The sequence below is a fragment of the Neopelma chrysocephalum genome, unplaced genomic scaffold (assembly GCF_003984885.1).
Source record: "Neopelma chrysocephalum unplaced genomic scaffold, ASM398488v2 Primary Assembly neopelma1_366, whole genome shotgun sequence".
Classification (NCBI taxonomy): domain Eukaryota; kingdom Metazoa; phylum Chordata; class Aves; order Passeriformes; family Pipridae; genus Neopelma; species Neopelma chrysocephalum.
In genome coordinates, this window is record NW_020898030.1 from 20150 (window position 1) to 32575 (window position 12426).

The 12426-nt window shown below is 60.0% G+C and overlaps 1 protein-coding gene across 2 annotated transcripts; it reads left to right on the forward strand.

Moving 5' to 3' along the window:
- Nucleotides 1-1175: 1175 nt before the first annotated feature.
- CSF1 (colony stimulating factor 1) lies at nucleotides 1176-8824 on the forward strand. Of its 2 annotated transcripts, none has more exons than XM_027706259.1 (9): nucleotides 1176-1234; nucleotides 2453-2584; nucleotides 4407-4469; nucleotides 4731-4910; nucleotides 5119-5296; nucleotides 6108-6919; nucleotides 7116-7171; nucleotides 7259-7311; nucleotides 7593-8824. In XM_027706259.1, exons 1-8 carry the CDS (start codon nucleotides 1214-1216, stop codon nucleotides 7308-7310), a joined length of 1494 nt encoding a protein of 497 aa, XP_027562060.1. In that variant the 5' UTR covers nucleotides 1176-1213; the 3' UTR covers nucleotide 7311; nucleotides 7593-8824. The 2 variants fall into 2 exon arrangements, with proteins under 2 accessions (XP_027562060.1, XP_027562061.1); XM_027706260.1 differs by having other exon boundaries at nucleotides 6792-6919.
- Nucleotides 8825-12426: the final 3602 nt, after the last annotated feature.

A 12426-nucleotide genomic window follows, 5' to 3' on the forward strand; every position in this document is an offset into this window, starting at 1 on the left:
GTGTGGGTCTGGGGCACACACGTGTCTTTGTGTGTGGGTCTGGGGCACACGTGTCAGGGGTGTGTGGTTTGGGCACAGATATGAACGTGTGGCCCTGTGTGTGTGTGCACAGCTGTGTGTTACGCGTGTGTGCTGTGTGTTACACGTGTGCAAGTGTGTGGGTGTAGCAGTTCATACATGTGTGTGCATGGGGGGGTGTGCACACATGTGGGTTTGCACACGTGTCTGGGCATCACGTGTGGGGTCTGGGCATGTGTGTGGATGTGATGTCAAGGGGTGAGCATGGACACTGTGTGTGTGTGTGTGTGCATATGTACATGTTCCGAGGGATGTCTGAGCACATGTGGAGTGTCCGTCCCTGGCGTGTGCACATGGGTGCACACGTGTGTGTGTGCATGTGTGTGCTATGGGATGATCATGCACATACACACACGTGCAAGGCCCGGGGCTGTGTGTGTGTGTGAGCACATAGAAGAGTTCCCAGGGGTGTTCATGGCCTTGGGAGGGGGGTCTGTCCCTGCTGTGTGTGCACATGTGTGTATGTATGTGCATAAATGTGTGCCTGTGCCCACACACATACACGCGTGTTCAGGGCCCAGTTCTGGGCACGTGTGTGCACACGGACGTGTTCCGAGGGGTGCCCACGCACACGGGGGATGTCCGTGTGTGCTCACCTGTGTGTGTGTGCCCGGGTTGAGCACACACGTGTGTTCATGGCATGGGCCGGGGGGGTCACGCACGGAACGGGTGCCCCGAGCCGAGCGGTTCCGATCCGCCCCGAACAGACCCGAGCGGTTCCGATCCGCCCCGATGGCAGCCGAGCCTGTCCGATCGTATCCGAGCGGTGCCGAACCGAAAGGATCGAGCGGCCCGAGCGATGCCGAGCGGTTCCGAGGGACCCCGAGCGGTTCCGAGGGACCCCGAGCGGTTCCGACGGGCCCCGAGCGGTTCCGAGCGGCCGCGGTGGCCCCCCCGGTCCCGGCGGTGGCCGCGCCGTGCCCGCCCGGTGCCGCTCGGTGCCGGCCCGGCCCGTCCGGTCCCGGCGCGGGGCCCTGGCCGCCCGCCAGCCCCTTTCTCATAAACCACATGCTGCCGCGGCGCTATAAAGGGGAGCGCGGCCGCGGCGGCGGCTCAGCCCGGCCCCGCTCGGCCCCGCCGCTGCCGCCGCCGCCTCGCCCGCTCCGCCCGGCCCCGGCCCCACGGCAGCCCCCCCATGCCCCGCCTCGGAGCCAAGGTACGGCGGCCCCTCCCCGAGCCCCCGCGCCCGCTGCCACCTGTGCGGGATCCCCGGTTCTCCCCGTGCCCCCGGGCCGGTCCCCTCCTCGGGGGGTCCCGGTTGCCGGTGGGGGGATGCTCCAGCCCCTGCTCGGTTCGCGGTTCCAGCCCCGGATCCCCGGGATGCAACTCCGGCTCCAGCCCCATTTCCCGGCTCCAACCCCGTCCCGATTCCCATTCCCGGCGCACGGAGGCCCCGGCTCCAGTCCCGACCGGTCCCCGGCCCCGGCGGAGTGATGCTTCAGCCCCGGCTCCGTTCCCGGACCCGCGGGATGAGGCTCCAGCCCCGTCCCGGTCCTCGGTTCTAGCCCCGGACCCGCGCGGTGAAGCCCCGTTCCCGCCCCGGTTCCGGGTTCCAGCCCCATCCCTGTCCCCGTTCCCGGCGGGGGGAGGTCCCGGCTCCAGCCCCGTTCCCCGCTCCGTTCCCGGCTCCAGCCCGTCCCCGGCGGGGTGAGGCTCCGTTCAGCCGTGGCCGCATCTCGGCGGTGGCCGGGGAGGCATCTTGGAGTTTCACAAGAGGGGAGGATTCCTGGACACCCTCCAAGGGAAATTCCCCCCCACCCATCACCCAGGCACCCTGTCCCTGCCGGTGCCCCGGCAGAGGGGTGCACCCCCCATCCCGGGGGTCCCCTCCATCCCCACCCCGGGGATCTTGGCTCTGGGACAAGCCCCCGTTGCCCACCGGGGTCCCGCCACGGTCCGGGGCCTCCCCGTTCCTTTGCAGGGGGACTGGGAGGGGAATTTGGGACGAGGCCAGCGCTGCTGCATGGAAAGAGCCCGGCGGGTGCAGCTGGGGGGGTCCGGAGGGTGGGAAGAGGATTTTTGGGGCTGGGTGGGTCAGTGTGTCAGACGGCTCCAGAGAGCCGGGGCGGAGGAGGAGATTTGCAGGAGAGACGGAGAAATGGTGTGGGAGAGGGGAGAGGGGCTGGATGGGGAACGTGGAGGTGACCAAGAGCCACATCCAGGCTTGTGTCACCGGGCCCTGGGAAATTCCCTGCTGACCTGGTGCTCCTAAAAATAGCATGGGGACGGGCGCGGGGTTGGAGGACCACAGTGGGATTATCTTGCTGGACCGTGGCCAAGCCTTGTCCACCACAGAGCTGGGGGGTGGTGGGGAAGGGCAGCGGGCTCGGAGTGGGGTTATCCCTGCTCCAAGCTTCTCCTGTGCCGTGCTCAGGTGTCCCTGCTCCGCTGCACCCTCCTGTCGTCTCTCCTCCTCCTCCTGGTCTGCAGCATCCATGAGACGGAGCAGAACAGCTACTGCCAGCAGATCATCACCGAGAGGCACCTGGCCGAGCTGCAGGAGCTGGTGAGTGCCCTCCCGGGGCTGTGCCGGGGGATGGGGGATCGCTCGGGGCTGGGCGGGCACGAATCAACCGTTATTTAGGGGCGAAATAAGGAAATCAGGTGGTTTTCAGCTCCCTCAGCGAAGGGATGGTACCCGGGAGCTGAGCATCCGTGGGCACCGCGGACAAGTGGGCACCGAGAGGTGACAGTTGTCGTGCCTTTATTAAGAGTAGCTGTGGAAAAGTGCCAGCAGGAGGGATGGGAGAAGAGGGAAGCAGGAATGTGGCCGGGGAGGGGACAGGAGCGGGGCCGGGTGGGCGCAGGGGCGCTGGGGGAGCGGTGGAGAGGCCGGCGCTGCGGGCTGGGGTGTTTTCCGGGCGGTTCCGCAGGGGTTAAACGGAGGAATCCGGCTGCATTCCTGAGTCCAGCTGCTTGCCTGGAAGCTGGGCTGGCAATGGGGCTGTGGGTGGGTGGCAGGCAGCGAGGGAGGCCGCTGGCCAGGCCGGGTGGGCGATGGAGCCGGCGGGGCTGGGGCGGTGGGTGCCGGCGTCCCGCGGGCAGCCCCGGGGACTGGCACCCCCCCGCACCCCCGGAGCCGCTGCCGGGGCCGTGTCTCCCTCTCCGTGGCCCTTGGCTCACCTCCGAGCGGGGAATCACGCGGATGTTCAGGGCAGAAGCGGGAATCGGGGGCACGCAGGGATTTGCAGGGTTGTCGCAGATTAAATTCCGCCGGGAGTGCGGGAGAGAGGCAGGAGAGAGGCGGGAGCGGCGCCTCCGGATCCGCGGCTGCTTTTGCTCCGAGCTCCGTGTAACCGCTGTGCCCGGGCTCCTTCACCTCTTCCTCTTCAACCACCACTTTAACTAGAAGCTGCTCAGCTTCCTCTGCCCGAGCCCCCTGTGCACCCCCAGCCCTGGAGCCTTTGCTTTGCACCCCCGGGCTTCAAAACTGGGTGCTGGTTGTGGGGGAAGAAGGGATCCCCCAGCCCTGGAGCCTTTGCTTTGCACCCCTGGGGGTTCAAACCGGGTGCTGGTTGTGGGGGAAGAAGGGATCCCCCAGCCCCGGAGCCTTTGCTCTGCACCCCCGGGGGTTCCAGCCGGGTGCGTGGCTGTGGGATGGAGCAGGTTTGAATGGAAGCCGTGCTTTTCCTGCTGGGGATTGCAGCCCTCTCCTCGCTGATGGAGGAGCTCCAGCGCCTGCAGGATAATGGAGCAATTGTTTCCGGGCCGGCATCCCAGGCTGGGAGGAGAATCGCCGGCCGGCAATTCTGGCAGCCCTCACTCCCCCAGCCTGGGATGCCGGCCCGGAGGGAGGGGGTTTGCTCAGGGTGGGTTTTTACTCCGATTGGAAAGGGTCTCGTGGCACGGGGGGCCGGCGGCGCCGCGGGGGCGACCCCGGCGCTGTGTGATCCCGGGGGATGCGTGACCTCGGTGTCACGGCCACCTCCGGCACGCCGGGCTGCTCCTTTGCAGCCTGGGCTTGGCGGAGGGAGCGGGGAGAATTCAGCGGGGCTGGGCTTTGCCGTGGCGCTGGCAGGAAGAGGAGCAGGAGGAGGAAGGCAGGTGGGGTGGGAGCAGGCAGGGAGAGGCAGCCGGGGGAGTGCAGCATCCTGGTGGGAGCAGGAATCCTGGGCTCACCCCTGCCAGAGCATTGGCCTCGGGGATGTGGCTGTGTGAGGAGGAGGAGGATGGCGTGGGATGAAGCGGGGCTGGGAGATTCAGGGGACTCGGGCAGCCCTTTGTTCCCAGGGCATGGCACTCCTGGGGCTGCTCAGCTCCAGCCCCTCAGAGCCCCTGCCCTGTCCCCTGGGAATGTGGGTGACCCCCACCCTGCTCTGTCCTTCCAGGCTGACACCCAGATGCAGCACCCGGGCAGAGTCTCCTTCAAGTTCATCGACAAGATGCAGTTGGTGAGTGGCTCCTTGCTGGGGACAGAAGGGACAAGGACATGCACCAGGACTGGTGCATGGTGGGGGGCTCCCAGATCCCAAATCTCCCTTCTCCTGTCTCCCTTTGTGGGAGGCAGCCCAGGAAGGACCAATCCTGCTGGACCAGGTGGCTTCCAGGTCCCAGTTTGGGCATCCTGTGGGATCGTAGAACAGTTTCCCCCAGGCAAGTGCCCACCCAGTAACCACTCACTCTCCCTTTTTTGGGGGGGTCTGTGTCCTCAGAACGACTCCATCTGCTACGTGAAAGCCGCCTTTCCTCTGCTGGGCAAGATTTTGGAGCGAACAGAGTTCAAGGAGAACTCTTCCAACGCCAGGAAGATGCAGACGGTGCGCAGGATGTACCACAGCATCGACGAGAACGTCGACCCCTGCATCAGGGAGGAGGATGATGAGGAGAGGATGGTACAGTGTCCTTGGCTCTGGGTCCTCATCCTGGGGTGAAATGGGGTGTCCAGACCATCCTGGGGTGGGTGCACGGGCAGAACCATGATGTGGAGCAGAGTTGGGGTGTCCATGGACATGAGGAGCCACCAAAGCTTGCCCTGGGAGTGCCGTGGTGGGGACCCCGGGTGTGTCACAGGGCTGACGCTGAGCCTGGCACTTCCTCCAGCTGTCCCAGATGTGCTTCAAGGAGTTCACCACCTCCCCCTATGAGATGCTGGTGCTGGTGAAGGATTTCTTCCAGGACATCAACCAGCTACTGCAGAACCAGGAGACCTTCGAGAAGGATTGCAGCCACGTCTACCGCAGGGCCTGCCCGGGGCCCAGGGAGGCTGAATCCCCACCAGGTGAGATGCCAAGGCTTTACTCTGCCCAGTTAAACACGTGCCAGGCTGGGGGGGCTTGGGCTGACCTGCATGGAGCAGCTTGAGAGCCACGTGTCCCTGTCTGTGGGCACACGTGGGCACGTCGGTCCTTGTCACGTGGGGTGATTGTGGTGCTGTGTCAGCGAGCTCTGCATCAGTGTCAGGGGGAAAAGGGGCTGGCTGCCCTTTGGAGGTGGGATGTGCTGGAAGCAAGGCCAGGGAGAGGTACTGAGGGGGGCCAGGGAGGCATCTCCGAGGGCTGGCTGGAGGCATCGGGCTCGGCTCCGACTCAAAGCCCCAGGGGAGAAATGGAGGTGCTGGGACTGCTGTGCCACCAACGTGCTGCATGACCTGGGCTGTGTCACTCCAGCTGCCTCAGTGTGCCCTGGCCAAGCCGTCGGGGAGAGTGATGTTGCCCCCCGTGCTGTGTTTGCATGGCCCTGGAGGAGCTGTCTCCTGTCACCCTGTGGGAGCTGTGCCGTGTCCCTGTGCCCTGGGGGATGTTAAACGTGGCTGTTTGGCTCCTGCAAGTCCTGGATAACCCACTGCCATCGGCTCAGGGGACCCGGTGACACGGGTTTGCTTCATCCCACCTGCTGCTTGTCACCTCCCTGCCCTGCCTGCTCCTGCCTGCTCCTGCCTGTCCCCTGCCTCTCCTGTTTTTTGGGGGCTGTTTGACCCGCTTGCCCCGGGGAAGGGCCGGGGGGTGCTCCCCCTGCCCTCGGATCTGCTGGCTGTGCCCCTCTTGGAGGCTGGTGACCCCACGGCCGTCTCTTCTCTCTGCTTCTTTCAGGTGTGGGGACAGATCCTGACTGCAATTGCCTGTCCCCTGCCCTCCCTCCTGCCACCCAGCCCTCCCTCTCCGCTGCCACCCGTTCGGGCAGGGACGGGACCCCCGTTAGCAGCCCGCTACCCCCCAGCCCCCTCCGTGCCACCCTCGCTGACTTAGAGGCCCCATCCCAGCCCCCCAGTGTCACGGACGGGGGCTCGGGCACCGAGGAGCTCCCGGGTGCCAGCATAGGTGACACGGCGTCGGTGCCACCCCCCGGGTTGCCGCAGATCCTTCAGGATCCCGCCGACAGCGCCGAAGCCCCGCCGGACGCAGCCGGGATGCTGAGCCTGGCGGCGGAGGAGGACGAGAGCCCCGGGCACGGAGAGCTGGGGCAGTGGGGCACCGTCCCCCCGCCGGAGCCAGCGCAGCCGCGGGGAGCCCCCGTGCTCCCGGACCGCCCCGGCGGGCTCAGGACCACCCCGGCAGCGCAGCCCGGCCCCGGCCCCGCGGGCAGAGCCCGGATCCGCCCGGCCCCGCCGGCCGAGCCCGTCACGCAGCTCCGCTTCTCCAGGATGGCCCCGGAGCTGCGGGGGGGCCCCGGGACCGGGCCGAGGGCGCGGGGCTGGGGGCTCAGCAGGATGAGGGGCCCCGAGGACGGCGCGGGAGCCGGGCCCAGCTTTGACTCGGGGTTTGTTCCGGGCACAGAGCAGCGCAGGAAGGAGCCGCCCGGCCGGGAGGGCCTCCAGGAGCCCCTGGTGTTCGTCGTGGTGCCCGGCGTGGTGGCCGTGCTGCTGGCAGTGGGGGGGCTGCTCTTCTACAAGTATAAGTGCAGGGTAAGACCCCCCCTCCCCGCACCGACAGCCTCTCCTGCCTCAGTTTCCCCGCGTGGCCAGTGTGGGTTGAGCCTCATTTTCCCCGTCATTTTGAGATGGGGGGACAAGTGGAGGAGCTGAGTGGGGTGGGAGGGTGTTACTGGGGAGATCTGCCCCTTCCCCAGGGCTCATTCCCTGTTTCCCTCTCTCCACACAGGTCCTGGAGCGGCCACTGGAAGACGGAGGCTGCGACCCCGAGGAGCCAGAAAGGAGGTGGGTGTGATATCATCCTGTCTGGGGCGGCTTTGGGAACCCCCACTCTGGTGACCCTGCCCTAAACCCCCCACCTTTCCCTCCCAGGGCACTGCAGGGAGCGAGGGAATGTCCAGAGCTGGAGACTCAGGACCTCTGAGGTGAGCGGGGGCTGGGTGGGACCTCACAGGGCTCCTGTCCAAGCCAATGTTGTCTCCCTGGACTGTCCCCCTGGACCACGGGCAGGGAAATTCTGGGTGGGAAGGCGCTGGAGAGGAGCAGGTCTGGGCCCCAGCGCTGCCAGTGTGCGGTTTCTCAGCTCGTTAATCCATTACCGGCGCTTTCTTAATACTCCAAGTATTTTTTCCTGTGGTTTCCATGGGTTTCTCCCCCTCCCTGGCGGATCCTCAGCTCCCCATCACGTTTCTCCTGCTTTTCCCAGGGCCCCAGGCGGGATGTGAAGCTGGTGGGGGACGGATCCGGGTGGAAGGATCCCGACGCTCCCTCTTCCCTCGGCCAGAGACTGCAAACCCTCCCTGGCAGGGACAAAGGGATGGGGGGCTGTGCCCCCAGTGGGGCCCCCAGCACTGGGAAGCGACGGGCTGGAAGGTGTTGGACTGTCACGGGATGGTGGCAGTGGCTGAGGTGACACCGTGGTGCTGAGCAGGACGCTGGAGATGCTGGATTTGGAATGGTGGATCCTGCTTGGACGTGGCTGAAGATGGAGAGGTCCAGCTCCTGAATCCTCTGGCTCTTCTGGTTTGGAGCAGCACCCATTGCCTCCCTCCACCCTGCCTTTCCCGAGGCTTCAGCTGGAGCATCCTGGATGCCGTGGGGGGCCCCCCCAGCCCTGACTTGCAACTCAAACCCTCACACTGTGAATATTTAAAGCCCCCCCGTGCCCGTGTGGGGCCGGGTTTGGGGGTGACCCTTGGCACCGTCCCCATTCCCATCCTCCTGCCACTCCGTGTCCGAGCTGGCCTCGGCCTCGCCCTCCTTAGGGGCTGTTTTTAATAGAGCTGATGAGAGTCTTTATCCTGCACAAGTATTTTGGAGGGGCCCCTTTGCCCCTCGCAGGGTCCTTGCCACGAGCTGGACTCGCTGGGATCCCATTCCTGCGCTTTGGAGAAGGGAATGGGGCCGGGAAGGACGGGATCCACGTGGGCCTGAGAGATGGAGCAGCCCCAGCCACGTCTCCAGGGGCTTTTAGGCTCAGCTGGATTTGGGAAGAGCCTGGTTTGGGATGCACCAGCTCTGGAGACCCCCTAAAATCCAGCGGCTCCGTCCGGCCCTGGGTGAAGCACGACCTGAGCTGCTCTGGGGGTTTGAAGTGTTATTTTTCTAGGAAGGATGAAAATATGGACAAACCAAACTGCTTTTAAGGAAAGCATCGCTATTAATTTGGGGGTTTTATATATATGTGTATTTATGACTGTCAGAGAGAGGGGGTTCCTGTGTGAGGGACTGGTGTAAAGCAGGAGGAAAGCCCTAATGCAGCAGGAAGGCTGGGGCCAAACTCCTGCTGTGGTGTAAGTTTACACCGTGGAGGAGCTGATCCTGGGGGGGAAAACTTGCCTTTACCCCTGTTGGATTGAATTTGCCTTTTTTTTTTGTTTGTTTGGGTTTTTTGTTGGTTTGTGGGTTTTTTGTTGTTTGTTTTTTTTTTTTATACAATGAAATGTTGAAATATTTTATACAAAGGCATTTAAAAAAATCTATTTAAAGAAAATAATGGAAAACAACTTGTATATTTAATATTATTAATAAACAGAGAGGCGTAGCTTGGTGTGAGGGGGGTGTGGAGCCTGTGACCCCCCCCCGTGCCAGCCCTGGGGTCCCTTAGGGGCAAAGTCCTGGGTTGTGTCACCCTGCCCCGATTCCCAGTGGATGCACGTGGGAGTTCATGGCCACTGGAATGAGGGCAGAGGGATGGGATGGATCCATCCTTCCTGCCTCCGGGCACTGGGAGCTCCAGGCACCGGATCTGCCGCTGAGGCCCCCCAAAATCTGTGTGAAGCAGCTGCTTAAAGCAAACACACTTGAGGCAAAGTTTCCTGGAGCCACTTTGCTTGGAGAGACAGCGCTGGAAGAGGCATTTCCTTCCTCTCCCTCAGCCCCCTTGGCTCCGTTTCCCTCTTTCCAGGAGCGGGGGAGCCCCATGTCCCGCTCCCCCTGCAGGGATCCAGCATTTTGGGGGGATACTGGGGGACTTCCACACCATCCTGAGCCCCCCCCAGCTGCTGGGGGGTGCAGGGTGACCCTCCCACTGCTCATCCCAGCGGTTGGGAAGGGCAGGATGGGATCCAGGAGCGTTTGTGGGTGTCGTTTGCTGACAAACAGGATTCCTCGAGGGGAGCTGAGTCAGCCCAGCTCTTCCTCTCCTCAGCAGCAGTCGGGGGTTTCCCAGGTCCACATCCCCTTCCCAGGGAAGTGGGACCTATAAATATCCTATAAATATCCTGCTGGATCCGGGCCACAATCCTTATGGTCGGATTTGGGGGGGTATTTGAGGTCGGAGGCTGCTCTTAGGGACGGGCAGAGTGCCCAGATTTGGGGGTGCTGGGGGCAAAGAGCCCCTTCCCTGCTCCTGGATGCTCCGGGCAGCTCCAGGTGGATGTTGGCTGCCCAGGAGAGGGTGTTCACTCTGGAGCTGAATGATGGCAGCTTAAAGCTTTGGGAGAGCTCAGGATTTACACCCCAAAATCCCTCAGCCCCAGCTTTTTCTGGCTGCTCCGAGCAGCCCAAACCTGTAGAAGCACGTGGAAAATGCAGGAAAAAAGTGAAAGCCTTTCTCCTCATCTCGAGGTTCAGGCCGGGAGGGTCCTTCTGCTTCTCATGTCCCCAGCTGGTGGCCTTTCCCCCACCCTACCACAGACCCGAGTGGGAGCAGAGAGGAGATTCTGTGCCCTGAGCAGCTCCCCAACCCCAGGCCCCTGCAATTTGGGAGGGCAAAACCTTCTCTAACCCCCCACGTTGGGGATCCCACAGCTGAGGGGGGACTTGGAGTTGTATCCCTGTCCCTCCACACTTGTAGGGGAGGGTGGAAAAGACCCCCCCCCACCCCAGTGTTGAATGACACAGGGGGTGGTGGCACCCCGGGGGTCCCAAATGGGTGTTTGTGCCTTAAAAAGCTGCTTTGGTGGGGTGAGAAAACAGGATTTGGGGGAAAAGGTGGATGTTGGGAAGGAAAGGCATCAGCAAGTGGCTCCTGGGACCTGGAGCAAGGGCTGGCACAGGATGGGACAAGGTGGGACAGACTGAGGTCACCCCACCCCACCACCCACCCCGGGGGTCCTGGGGGTCTCCAACATCCCTGGTGGTTGGGCTGGGACCTCCCGGGCTCATCTGCTGCCCCCAACCCTCCAAACACCCTGAGACCACCCCGAGAGCCCCCCAAGGGCCTTGAGACCCCACCAAACGCCCAGAGCGGGCTCTGCCCACCCTGGGAACCCTCCCCGGCGCGGCCACGGGCACCGCAGAGCTGCTGACGGGGCAGAAGCGCCGGAAAGGCCCCGAGGCCGCGGCTCCGGGGGCACGGCGGGGCCGGGACAGGGGTTTGGCCCGGGAGCTGCTGCAGGATTTTGGTGGCCAAAGACGGTTTTGTGGCCAGACGGAGCGATTTTGGTTAAAAGCCCTTATCTGTACTTCCCCCTGGGTTTTTAACCCAAGTGCTGATGTTTGCCCAGCCTGTACTTTCAGGGAATGCCCTTGGGAAAGCGGGGCTCGGACCTCCCCCGTGGTCTGTGGGGTCGGGGTCAGGGTGCCCCGGGGTCAGGGGGTGCCTGTCCTGGGACAGGGGCACAAGCCGGTCCCCAGAGCCCCTTTGGGGACCCTACAGAGTGCAGGATGGGGCCCCTCGGTGTCCCTGGCCCCGGGGACGGGCTGGGGGTGTCCCTTCTCCCTGGAATAAAGGGGCCAGTGGAGACCCCCCCGCAGGGAGACCCCCGGGGAGGAGGAGGAGGAGGAGGGAGGAAGGTGGCCCTGCCCGGGCCAAGCACCTGCAGAGGGGACTCAGCACCCCCGGCCTGGGACTTAAATGATAATCGAATTGAACCAACTAATCTGATTTATTTAATTAAAATAATTATAACTAAACATATACAATGTGTGTGTAATGTACGTGTAATTACATAACGTTTATGTAATTAATCTATTAAATTAATAAAAGTAAATAATATTAATTAATAAAATATTATTTAAAGAAAATATTATTTAATAAATATAATTTAATAAAATTAAATAATAAAATGAATTAATACTACTAGCATATATATTTAGATCTCATTTATAGAAAATTATATAATTAATTAATATAATTTTTGTATTTGATATACAACTTACAAACATGTGTAACTAATTGTTTTAATTTACACAATTACTATATATTATTATATATACAATTATTATATCATTTACTCAATTATATGCAAATCATCTTTAATTAATAAAATTTATTTATTTTATGAATCCACGTATTCCTATATATTTAATTTATATATTTGTATTTAATTTAATTTATGTAATAGTTTATTTAAAATATTATTTAATTAATGTATTAATCATAATACATTGATAAATGATACTTAATATATAATTTCTTTTAAATTTATATTATCATTTTATTTAATTTATATAATTTAATAACGATATGTATGTTATGCATATAATTATATTATACATAACTATATTATACATTATATATAGCACATAATTACATTATTTCTGTTATATACCTATACAGTATATATACTGATATGTAATATATATTATATATTATTATATCTTATATAATATATGACTTTATATCTAATATATTTTATGTATTGCATATATAATATATGTATTATATAATATATATTATATTATATTATATAATAGATTAATTATAATAATAATGTAATTATATTATATATAATACAATAAATATATAAAAATACAGTAATATAATATATATTTATAAATATATGTTACATATATAAATGTATATATAAAGTTTAATTATATAATATATATAAATTTAATTCATATAATAATTTATTTAATTGGTATTCGGCCCGCGATTGTTTTCCTGACCACGCCTATCATTTGACCACGCCCTCAGCTCTGTCCACGCCCCACCTCTGACCACGCCCCACATCTGACCACGCCCCCACCTCTGACCACGCCCCCAATCCCGAGCACAGCCCCGTCCCCTCCGCGCCCTCTCGTCCCCGCTCCGCCAGGGGGCGCCGTGCCCTCCGCCCGCTCCTCCCTCTGGCGTGGCGCGGCCTCACCTG